Raw genomic sequence first — 12,582 nt, 5'->3', positions numbered from 1 at the left:
ATTTTCAAGAAGGTACCCTGGGTAAAATCTACTCAGGTCGGAGATGATCCTGTTTTGTACTTTAAGAGATTTACTGAACTGTTACCTTAGATGTGATGATCAGAGTTAAGCCACATACAAATTCTATCTCATTAGTCGAGGAAAGATTGTGAGTGTGAGCCCATGGCAGCAATTGCTTGGAACTGTGGCATAAATAGAGAGTGATTTGCAGACACTATACTCCCACCAAAAGAAAGGAAAACCACTTCTCTCACGTGCACAACAGGGGCTCCAGCAGCAAGGGACACCTGGTGACTACTCCTACATCCCTACTCCTCAGCTGCCAGTTTGACGGGAAGGGCAGCAGTCACTGATCCCATCCGGTAATTCCCATTTCCCACAGTAACCAGGAGAATTTGTGGGGTCTTGAGATTAATGGTCAGCTTGACTCCAGTGAATGCAGCAAAATGACCACCAATCATCTGCACTTGTAGTAGCTGTGCAGGAATTGCTGATTCCCTGCGTGCCCCAGCCTCCTGCGAGTGCCCAGTAGGATAAAGACAGTCCTGCACGCCACCAATACAGTGTTTATTGAAAATCTGTTATTACTACACCAGGTGGGACTATGTGAGTTTTGATGGCTGGCTACACAGTGTAAGATGTTTCTCAACCTGTTTTTCAAATCAGAATCAAGCACAAAAAAATTATTATTAAAAAAAAATTATACTTTTAAGACTTAGGAGTCATCCTGAAACACATGCTTTTTAAATCTCAGTGACTTTAAATGAGGCATCCAAGTCAGTTTAGAAAGTAAAATTCGAGCTTTAAGCCAACATAGTCTCATGGAAATATTAGAAATGTCAGTGGCAAAACCAAATAGTGTTAAGAAAACATTCTAAAGCCACTAAACTCACCTTGGTAATGGCCCAGGCTCTCTACCAGAGAGCATGGCTCTTAACAACATAGTGCTGCAATGAAGCTAAACCTCTGTACAGCCATACAAGAGCTCAAAGACAAAACCACTTTGCAAATTCTTGACCATACAGGTGACATATTGAAAAAAAACAATCTTCCTTTTCCTTAAGAAGCCCATAAACCACCAATTATAGAACACGACTGAAATAAAACCTTATGTATCTACATATAAAATTTCTAAGATTACAGCAATAATTTTTATAAATGTTTAATTTTTTATAAATAAGAAAAGGCAAACGCAATATAGCACTGGAAAAACAAGTGGGAACAACAATGAATTGAAAAACACTAAAATGGAATAAAAATTCACCTGCAAGGTGAACGAATACAAATTTCCTCCAAACATACCTGGATAGCAGAAACTAGCTCTTCTGCAAAGTGGTGGCTGAGTTGTTCAGAGCTGAACAAGTTCAAGGATACGATGCCATGGCCACCAAACCCAGACTGCCTGCTCACTGCTGCCTTCCTACCTCTCCTGCCTGGTGCGATGAAAGAGCTGCCTGGGCACATTAAGCTGACAAAAACACTTCCCCCCCACCCAAAACAGAGTACAGAAACTGTTCTGCGAAGAGGAACATGCACTTCTGGTGCAAGGGAGAGGACAGAGTATCAGTTAATCCAGTTTCGGATGCTCTGGAACAACAGTCCTACCAGTTCAACGATCTCCCAGTACAGGTCTTAACACTTTATGAATTTCTAGATTTTCTAAAGACTCCAGAAGTACAATACTATTCAAATTGCAACAATCAATTACACCTGCTAAAAAAACATTATCCTTAAAAACATCTCTCCTGTCCATAAATGACCCCTCTCTACTCCCAAATGCCAGCTTTCATGTAAATATGCCTGCATACATTTATATGCACTCAGTTACAAGCTTGCTTCAGTGAGTACTAATCTAGTACTTTTTAACTGGACCCTGAAAAGTCAGAGTGCAAACTGCAATTTCTTGTTTCTTTTGAAACAACAGCAGAATTGCTTCTAACTTGTAATTACAAAAGCATTTGAACTTACACATACCTGACTGATTTGCAGAACTACAAGTGCAGACACACGCTTCCACACACCACCCTTATAACACGCTTTTGTGTCAGAAGGAAGTGCAGTGAAAGTGGGGGATGAGGAGGGCAGAATAAACTTGCTCTCACAAGTATAGACAAACAAACAACTTATTATTAGGTCTATCATCTATGTTAATAACAGGTTACACGTGGTATCTGTATAAAATCAGACAACACACCCAGGAGAGCATGAGCTTTACTGAATGCATGCACAACTGCAGTCTTCTGCTACACCTGAACGTGTTAGTAACTCCAGTGTGCCTGGGGGAAACCCCACGTTAGGTAGGAACTGCACAGTAACCGCTCACCGACTAGTTACAAATGCTGGGCTAAAGCCTGCAAGCGTCCTCGAAATCCAGAACACACGTCCTCTGGGTGACTGGGTACGAGTCAGGAACGAGGAGTCGCTGTTAAATATCAGCTATCTGCACCTGCAGCCAAGCCTCACCTCCGAGGGCACAGGAGAGGCTGAGGTGCAGGGGTGGCAGGGACTCATTTATGAATTCAGGGACTGGGGATTCTTCGCTGCCGGCTGCGAAGCGGCAGTGTCAGGGCTGGCATGGCCGAGCAGAGTCCTGCAGAGCCACCCCTTCTGCAGAGACAAACTAGTGCCCCTTCCCTTCTCAAGCAGCAGCTGAGTGTCACACAGCCCAGGACTCGGGGGAAATGCTGAACTCCAATTATGTATCAAACAGGGAAAACACAAACTATTGGAATATTAAACCCATAAGACTTGAAACAGAGATTATTAAAAAAACTAATTCTGGACAGATGCAATGTGACTTTCACAATTTTTAATTTTTATTTTTTTTTAGAAAAGGACTGCTCTTTGCATTCCTGATAAATTATTTCAGTTTTAACACCAGAATGGTGTACTTCCATCTAGGAATTTAAAGGCAGGGGTTTTTTTCTTGAAGGACAGATAAAGGTTTTCTGTTTGAATTCCCTCACTCTGATGGCCCTGTGAGGGGAGAAGATATCCAGTTGCATGTGGCATCCCAAGGAACAATAAGCAGGGGCAGGCATGGCGTGCAGATTCTGTTTCCTTAAGTGACCTCTATCAGAGTCACCTTTCTCTCCTCCAATTTCTAGACCTCTCTTTGCACAAGATCTGCCTTCTTGGCTTCACTACACTGTTCTCTAAATATTACAGACAGTCCAAGTGAGTTCCTGGGATGATATCAAACAAAATGTTCCCAAGCCAGCCACCATTTTAGTTCTCACTGCTATTTCAAGACTTTCTTAGGCTTTATTTACCTAATTGAGATGACAAGGGACAGCACCTCTAGCAGGATGGCGATGATGAACACCACGACTGCTGCAGGTGGCGGAGGGGACGCGACCATCCCGTGTTTCAGGAAACATGTGATAGAGAGTATGAGGAAGACTGTGGTGGAGAGGAACACGTCCAGGAGCGAGCTGAAGGTAGCACTGGCAAATGTCTTCACTGGAGCATTCCTCACAACCTGTGTAGAATACAGGGATTGAAGGAAGGGATGAAAATGAGCAAATGCTATTTTGCTGAATTCAACTGTACCATAAACAGCAGCTCACAAAAACAAATCAAGGAATACAGAAATTTTTGCCACTTCATTAATCCAGCATAAGCACTGGTTTGAACCAAGAAACAGAAGAGGTAGTTCAATGGCTACCACAGTTCCCTGAGAATCAGTTTGTGTTGAAAAAAGGCACTGGCAGCGCAGCCCGTGGGTCTGGGGTGATTCCTACAGAATATTACGATACAGAAATAAACCATATGAAAATTGCCTACTCTATGCAAAGAAACATAAACCCCATAATTACTAGCAGATAAAGCTATAAGAAGTTTTCCTCAAGGATTTTCATTTAAAACAATAATAGATCTTACAATAAATGTTTTGGCTCCAACAGTTCTTTAAGAAAACCCTTCAAACACCACTCTGCAGAAGCAGTTACTTGCCCGTGGCAGAGTTCACATCTCCCTTCCAGACCAGATTAAAAGCAGCAATCGGGATGCTATGTCATCTGAATTGATCAGAGCCCAGGACACCAAGTTCTGTTCTTCCATAACCCCTTACCACACATTCCCATCCCATCTTGTCCTGGCCTCAGTGCCTGTGCAGCTGTGCTCTGTGCTACTTTGGCCAGTCCAGCTGAAAACTAGATCATGAGCTCCATATCCTGGCTTACTCAGATGAGCCCAGTCTTATGAGTGTTTATATCTGCCCAAGGGACCACAGAAAGCAAGTTCCAATGAAAAACAAAAAGTATGTTACCAATATCACCATGAAGTAGCCCGGTTTGAGTACTCCGGTTTGATCTGGAAATTTCTTTTGCTCCTCAGAACACTATCTGCAGTCAGCAATATTGGGAAATGAACTTGTTCCTCATTTGTACCTCTTTGCAACCGAAAAAATTCAGCTAGCATCATTTCAGTGCCAAAATTACCTTTTAATCTGAACTGTAGCAGAACCCTGTTACTCCACACAGAGAGTCACATAAATTGAATTAAGGAAAGCAGCACTGTACCCTGGAAGTGACAGCATTAAAGATGCCCTAATAGTGTTAAGTAGAGCCTTAATTTCCTAACAAGAACAGGCTAAGCAAGCTCTTGGGAAGCGGAGCTGCTTACAGAGAACGATCACAAACTGAGCATGCAGCTGGTACTGTCTAATTAGAGGTAAATTCAGCGGTGTTGGAAGTTACTTTCAGCAACAGTCCACTGCAAGGCAATTAAATAACCAGCAGTGCTGACAAATCATTTCACTCTCCCAAGAGAACATTTTTTTGTTGTTGTTGTTGATTTGGACCAGTACTATGCTAATATTAAGGCTTTAACAGGTCTTGCCCCAATGCTGCAGAGTTACTATCACAGAGTGAATATTCCCATTTCCAGGGAGGTTTACATAGTACTTTTAAAATAGTTTGCCACTAACAAAATGCACAGACCACATTCCTGCTCCTTCTATGAATTTCCTACATACCCCCATTAACAGGTCTATCGGTATACGCTTAACTATCACTGCTTCGCTTCTCTTTCCAATCTTTCCATTGGAAAGAGCCTGATTTTCTGTTTTCTGTAGTTTATGCAAATTTTGCAGGCTGTATCCCACGGGAAGTTTCTCCCTGTTGTTGCTCATGAGCTTTATTCAGAGAGATACCACTGGAAAACAGTGCTGCAGGATGAGTATGGAGTTCCTGAACAAAGTGAACAAACTGAACTGCAACACAACTATGCTTCCCTTTGTTTAAAAAAAAAAAAAAGTTAGGTCTCATTTGTAAACATTGGAAAACAAGCAAATAGAAGCAATAGCTAAGGACAGCATGACAACGCTGCTCAGCACAGAAAGCAGCCCATCAAGAGAAAGCAACAAGCAGGAGAAGCAGAAATCCTACCTGCCCTCAGATGTAGGACATAGTGGGAAGAAAAGAAATCAACACCTACATTTATCACGATGCAATTCTGCCAGATGGATGGCCCAAACTAATAGCTCAACGCTACTGGAAGGGAAGGGCCCATTCCCCTTCCTGCTGCCGGACACTTATCTTGCACTGGCTCTGGCACTTGCCAACCTCTCTGTGAGCTGCTGGTTCAATACAGCAAAAAACAGATCCAGATGGAAAAAGAAAAAGCCCCAAACAGAAAAACAAAACATGAATATTTTATGCTAGGCTAGTAAAACCAACTGGCTCACAGCAGGGAAGCCTGATAAGCACCAGAGCCATCAGAAGGAGCAGGGAGGAGTAGGAACAAGAAGGGTAGAGTAATTGCCCTCTTTTGGCAGCAACTTTTCAGCTGCTGGTGGAAATGCAGCCTCAGTTAATACTGACACTTAATGTCACTATATGTAAACTTAAAACATCTTGCTTAAAACAACCAGGCAGGAATATCTACTGACATGGAAAGCCTGCAATACTATTAGCACCCAAGGGGACTAAGGACTTTTCACACTCAGTGCAGAATCCTGAAGAAGGCACCAAGTTCCTTACAATTTACTCCCTGTTCCTTACAATTACACAGTGTTTTGAATTGCCTGTTTCTGAATGCAGCACACTTACAGAACTTATGACATTTAAGTTCAGAGCAGGTTTGGGTTCCACAGGGATAACCATGAGGCTGTGACATGAACAAGAATCAAATTCAGTTGATGAGAAGGCAAATAGCATTTGGTCCTGTCCTTTCATCCTAGCATGGTTCTCTGGCCTGCCTAAAGCCTTAAATCATTAACCTGAAAATGGAGAAAAGGCAGGTGAGAAGTAATTAGTGTATCTTGGTGGACTGTGAAAATATATTTCCAGCCTAAACACTGGACTAGGCTTAGGGTATAGCACAAGACAGGCAAACTGACAGGAGACTGTTTTCAGAGGCAGCACTACCCAGTAGTAAATCACATTTGACGTTTCATGACCCTTGTCATCAACTGCAATGAAATGTGTTAAAAACAATGACAGACAGTTGCTTAGCAGATTACAGAAGGAAAACAACGCCAGGAGAAACATACCTCTTCCTGATAGCTCGTCCTGTAGGCCATCTCCAAATCCTGATCCAAGAAGTTCAGGCTCAGCTTGTTAATAGGTGGTTTAAAGAAATAGTCTTTCATGAGGCTGAGGAGAAAAGACAGTAACATCAGTTTATTCAACTGCAACTCTTTCAGAGCCCGCCCATTCCATGGTTTCTGTTTCAAGGCACACTGGTGCTTGGTTTTGAAGTTCCTGTTGCTTTTCTTTGCTCTCAGTCAATGAGGTACCCCCTTATCCACATCACTTGTTCAGTCAGAGGAAATATTTTATGAAAAAACTGACAGAGCAAACGTAACATTTTCAGGAAGAGACTAACAAGTCCTTTCAGAAACTTAATGGCTATAACCACGGATTACTATAGATAACTGTAATATAAGCCAGCAAATAGTAAAGGTTAATTGCTGCCACAGAAGCACAACCTTAGGAGACGCATAGTTGAGGGATATTTGTGTCTTAGGTGGAATTCTATCGTTCAAAGCCAGCCAAGGATGACAAAGGTGACAATTGGTTAGAAAAAAACCATTGTCCATTTTAGAAAACGGCACTTTCTTGTTATTTCAAAGACACTAAAATAACTCAGTAACTCAGCTGGGAACATTCTCTTAACGATCTGGGCTGCAGAGAAACAGAACCTGAGGAGATGGATAGCTTACATTTATTTCTGAAGCAGAAGATTTGAAATCACCAGAATCATCAACAAAGGCACTGACAAATAATGAAACTAGCTCACTAGGACTAATGAACCAGGAGGCAGCATCTACCAGAGGGTGTTTATGCACTCCTTCACCTTATCTTCCAGCATCAGGTGCAGAAAAAAACCCAAACAAACCTCAAACATTAAGAGAGATCTCAATCATTAAGAAGTTGTTCCTATCCCCCACCCTCTGGAGCGAACATAGAACATTTTATGAGTTTTACATTAGTTGTAAGAAGTTTATGAAAGAATTTTTCTAATGACACTGACGGCACTTGATCTGCAAACCTTTTCTTTCACTAGTAGGTGTCAGAGCTGAAAGGACTCGACGTACAGAGCACCAATGCCTTCTGCCCAATGGTCACAGAGTAAGGTCACGCCTGCTTATGCCATTTAGTGCTGGGATGGCCCATCGCCCTCTGCTCTGTGCAGTCCTCATTTGAGACTTCAAAACACGCTCTTGCTATGAACCTCCTTTCATTTTCAAGCAACCGATTCCACTGGTTATTTACAGTGAACTAACTGTATTTGAAATTGCTGTAGAATCTGAAATGGGACATCCTGCCTTGAAAATTGTAGCACCGGAGCAACAATTAGAGTGCTATCTAAGCAAAAACCAGAGATGCACATGAGATCAAATTCTAAGCAGATGAAGAAGCTGAAAGATCCTACAGAGCTAGTCTGTGCCTGAATCCATTTTTTCAGGGGTTTGTTTTTGGTTTTCTTCTGTTTATTTTTTAACAACACTTGGCAAAGGGGTTTTTTGGAAGTACAAGCTCCCCAGCACAAGATGGCATGTGGGAAGCATTTTTCTCTTGAGATGCAAGACCAGCCAAACACACATCCCTAGACTGAAGCTCGAGAAGACAAAAGACTTCAACCATGAATATGGGCAGATACTTTATAACTTTTAAACATTCTGGCCTTGGCCAATATATTAAAAACATCAGGATACTCTGAAGGAATGACAGGACACAGTCACTTGAGTCCCCCTTCCCTCTTTCATTCTTCATTGTCTTCCCTCCCTCACCTCTCTCAGATGGTTCTAAGAACATCTTATAATGTGAATTTTGCAAGCTTTTTTTTTTTTTTTTTTTTTAAATATTGTTGAATTCACTTTCTTCCTCCAGGGAAGCTCGACAGAGTATGGTGGTGATGTGCTGGAGCTGCGATGGTCTAAGGATGTAGGAAGAACAACGGAGTTTGTCAGTGCAGCACCAAACAGAAGGTATAACATGATGACATCAGGGCGAAGGCAGCATTTCTGATGTCAGCCAGCCATACCATGCCAGTCCAGCTCCATGTCAACAGTTGTCTGTCTCAAGAGGAAGATCCCAGTTTAGCCGACTAAACAGAGTCAAATGCATAATCTGCTTCCCAGAAGCCTCCCCCAGCACAAGTGATTTCTGTTTTCCCTGAATCAAGCAAGACTGGGAAGTGGGAGATGAAAGAAACAAACAAATTTTAAAAGTATTTAAACAGGAAACTGACCCAAGGAGGGGCTGAAAGGCTGCACAGAACCTAGCTTCGTATTTCCCTGGGACTCTGCTCTGTAAGCCTAAAGAGATCATTTGTAAGTACCGTCCTGATCAGCGCATGTGTACTTGTTTCTTGTACTTCAAAAGGTTTATAACCTAAGGAATATGTAATTTTTCTTGGAAACAAAAAATCTAAAAAGTGAGAATCCTTTGAGGGTATCCCCAATGAAATTAAACATTTTGTACTCTTACACTTTAGTCTTCTTTTAAAACACACAGTAACATGCAGATGACCATGAACAAAGCATGGTATTTTTACAGTCGTTGTAGTAAGGCCAGATGCAAAGCTCAAACTATACACTTTGCCAAATATATATAATCAAGTTGTAAGAAGACAGAAACTGTTAACTTCTATGAAAAGGATTCTCATATAATAATGCAAACATGCTGCACTAACACTGGCTTTATTGTTATTTTTAAAGACAACTGGAACTGTGCTGAGGTATCAGCTCCAAGGTGAAATCTCAGCATGCAAAGGCACTGGCCACTCATCAAACTCTCAGCCACACACCTGAAGTCTAGAAAGAAGCTGGGAAATGAAAAATATCACCAGTGTCCAGCATTTCCTCCAGGCTAGCCCTAGGCAGCTTCCTAATGCAGTGTACAGGCTCCCAAGTCCTCCCTGGATATGTTTAACTCCTGCTGGTGGTACAGGAAGCCTGCGGGATTAATTTATGCACCTTATCACCATATCTGGGTCAGGTACTTTCTGTTAATATAAATTTATGTCACAGATCAGACCACAGCATTGTGCACCACAGTGGAAATCGCTGCCCAATGCTCGGGGAAGCTCACACTTTGCGGCTGTTGGTTTGCAGTAACATAAAACCAAAGCAGCAAAACTCCAGTATTATTATTGCGAATGGGGTTTCAGGTAAGATGACCAAGGGGAAGTTTGGACTTCACCCCCCTCCCTGAGAAAACTCAATTTTCCCATCCAAACACCCTCACAGATACTAGCTTTGTTGAGACCAACAATACATTAACTTTTATGGGAGGGGTGCAAGAATGTTTTTTAAAATGACTTATTACATGTAACTTCACATTGAGAAATGTTAAAAAGGATTAATGTAAAACGGTAGGCTTAAACCATTTCGCATAGACCTAATTAATCAGAAAATTATTTTTGGAAAGTTATGTTTACGTGAACTGAACTCAGCAGAGAAGTTTCCCTGGCAACAAGAAATGGCCCACTTAATATGGTAATGATGATATTTAATTGAGACCAAAAAAAAGCTAGGCTTTGACTGATGTCAAATCATAGTCCTACTTTTTCTCTTTCTGAATCAGAAAGAGTTATCCATTTTGTTAGGGGAGGAGGAAAGCACCAGCAACACAAGAGCTTGAGCTAGGTATCTTCAGCAGACCTACGGCATAAATTAAGCTACAGCTATAACTTAAAATTTGCAGCATGTTAGTTACATTTTAAACAACAATCCAATTTGTTCTTGCTGATTTCCGCCAATATTTGGACTTTCCCAATCCGTCTGTCTTCTAATATTTGAAAATATCAGCTAAACACCTATTCTCAGCCACTAATGACAGACCACACACAGAGGGGGTAAAAAAAAGGAACCTAAATTTTAACTGAAGTTGGCTACAGGAGAAAGGCAATCTGAAAAGATCTAGAGAAGAGACTGGAGAAGGACTGGTGTCCCTCCCTCTCACTTCTCCCTGCTTTAGTCATGTTTTCAGCTAAGATGACAGTGTCCTTGTTCCAAGCAGCCTGGGGTCTATATGACCATACAGTTTCAAGGATATTTAGATGAAATATCCCTAATCTGAGTGGAAGCAGTGAAGCAAAAATAAGAATAGCCATAAATAACAACAAACTCAAGTTATCTGCTTTGTCGCTCCAGTCAAGTCACTGCCATAATAAGGGAGATATGGTTGTATGTTTACAAAAATCACACACTACTGAATTTTGGAGAACTTTTTTTTCTCTGCCCAAAATAAGATTTTTTTTTTGTTTGTTTACAACAGAGAGAAACTAACTTTACAAAATGCTGTAGATAGGTAGTAGGTCCATGAGAATTCACTCCTATTAATTCTGCTTCCAAGCCCAGTATGATTTCTAGGTATTAGTCACACAATGTTATCAGATATTGTTCTTTTGCTACACAAGAATGTGAGTTTTGTGGTTCAGATTTTATGCTACACTTTTAATTGCAGAGGAAGGTCCATATTATGTGCATAAAGAGGACTTTTGAATATAAAGATACAAGTTCAACTTCATGACGAGTCATTTAAATGAGTATTTTTCATTTTTGAAGACTCAACTGAAGAACGACGGAAATGATGAAAAACCTAGCTTTACATATTCCCGAGCAGAATGTTTCTGACATCAAGTTCCTACTGTAGTTGAAGCACAATATAGACTGAGATCAGAAAACATATGACATGTTATATGCTAACAATAATTATTATTGGACAAAAAGCATACAAATAAAGATTAAAGATATGGGGCCCCTGTTACTACCTTCTTGCCTTTACAAAATTTTATATTGTACAGCTTGATTTTCCTTACCTGTCTTCTTTAATCACATCCACAAAGTGAGCATCTGTCTTTTCTCTGATGTTTTTGAACCTCAAAGGAAGGAGAGCCGATTGATCCAGACTCACTCCACACCATTTTCCTTTCTCTTGCAACATTTCATAAAGCGAGGTTTGACTATTGCTGAGCTTTTCTTCCTGTGGAGGACTCAAAAGTCCATTTTGAGTCTTTGGACTGTGTCCTCCTGGAGCCTGAATGACAGAAAGCAAAACACAGGTGAGGAACATCAGTGGTTGAGAAGGTAGACAGAAGAGATTTCACAAAGAGTTGAACGTTCTTCCCTCAACACACCGAGCTTTTACGTGATCATGTCAAAGACTTGCCTTGAAATCACTCACACCTTCCGTAAGTGTATGCCTCTTCAGGTGTCATTGTCTTGCTTTTTATATACCAAGTTTCAGAAAACAAAGTCCATTTTCACACATGCAATGAAGACCAACCACAAGCCCAAATTTCATTCACTCATCTTAAGGTCAAGATTCTTCTAAAAAGCTTTTTAAACACCTACCTAAACTGTGCTAACTTTCCACAGGTCATGAGACAACTTACCCTGCCAGCCCTTGCAGATCCTTCCACTCACCACTACAGCCCTGCTACTTTCCCAGACAGAGCTTCCTCCTTTCTCCTACCTGTGGGAACAGCCCTTTTGTACGTCTCAACATCCTACAAAAAATTTATTCTGCAAATTAAACTACGTTTTCTTCACCGACTAAGATATACTACTTCTTTCTGGTTTTCTTTTGTCGTTGTAATAATTAATACTGCATTTTAAAATTTTGACATCAGCTTGCAATACAGCTTTGATACACAGTATTACCAATTCTGCTTTCGTTTGTTTGAGAACACAAATTACTTTTAATCAAAAATCATGGAACCTGAAGTTCCATCCTCTACATTTTGTTTGACCTAGACCAATATGTACTGAAGTAACTCCAAAAGAATTAGACAACTAAGTACGGTTAGAATGAAAATGAACTGCAGTTAGTCAGGATCATTTTCAAATGCAAACATACATCAAACTTAGCATATCTGAATGTTCATCTCCTCGCCTCCATGTCTTATCATTTATCACATATCATTTATCCTCATCCTGAAACCCACTCATGACAGAAGTTTCTTCATTCCTGCCTGTACAGCAGTCAGCACAGCAGTGACAAGCTCCTCCAGAAGACTATTCTTGGATGCCACTGCAGTGACCATAAATAAATACCATAAATATCATCACCACCCCAACCATGCACTGAAATATGTTCCTTAGATTGTAAAATCAACTTAGTTAAA

The 12,582-nt window shown here is 40.9% G+C and overlaps 1 protein-coding gene across 4 annotated transcripts in view; it reads right to left on the bottom strand.

Annotated features, from left to right (window-relative positions):
• Positions 1-12,582, bottom strand: part of ADCY9 (adenylate cyclase 9) — a 95,807-nt gene that overhangs the window by 26,688 nt on the left and 56,537 nt on the right. For all 4 annotated transcript variants that reach the window (XM_074841191.1, XM_074841192.1, XM_074841189.1 and 1 more), the window contains 3 exons: positions 11,275-11,492; positions 6,497-6,599; positions 3,273-3,481 (listed from right to left, as the gene is read on the bottom strand). In XM_074841191.1, the coding sequence (XP_074697292.1) occupies positions 3,273-3,481; positions 6,497-6,599; positions 11,275-11,492 (530 nt within the window). The remainder of the gene's footprint in view (positions 1-3,272; positions 3,482-6,496; positions 6,600-11,274; positions 11,493-12,582) is intronic.

The sequence above is a fragment of the Strix aluco genome, chromosome 15 (assembly GCF_031877795.1).
Source record: "Strix aluco isolate bStrAlu1 chromosome 15, bStrAlu1.hap1, whole genome shotgun sequence".
NCBI lineage: Eukaryota > Metazoa > Chordata > Aves > Strigiformes > Strigidae > Strix > Strix aluco.
The sequence above is the reverse complement of the archived record's forward strand: the minus strand, read 5'-3'. Positions and strand labels throughout refer to the sequence as shown.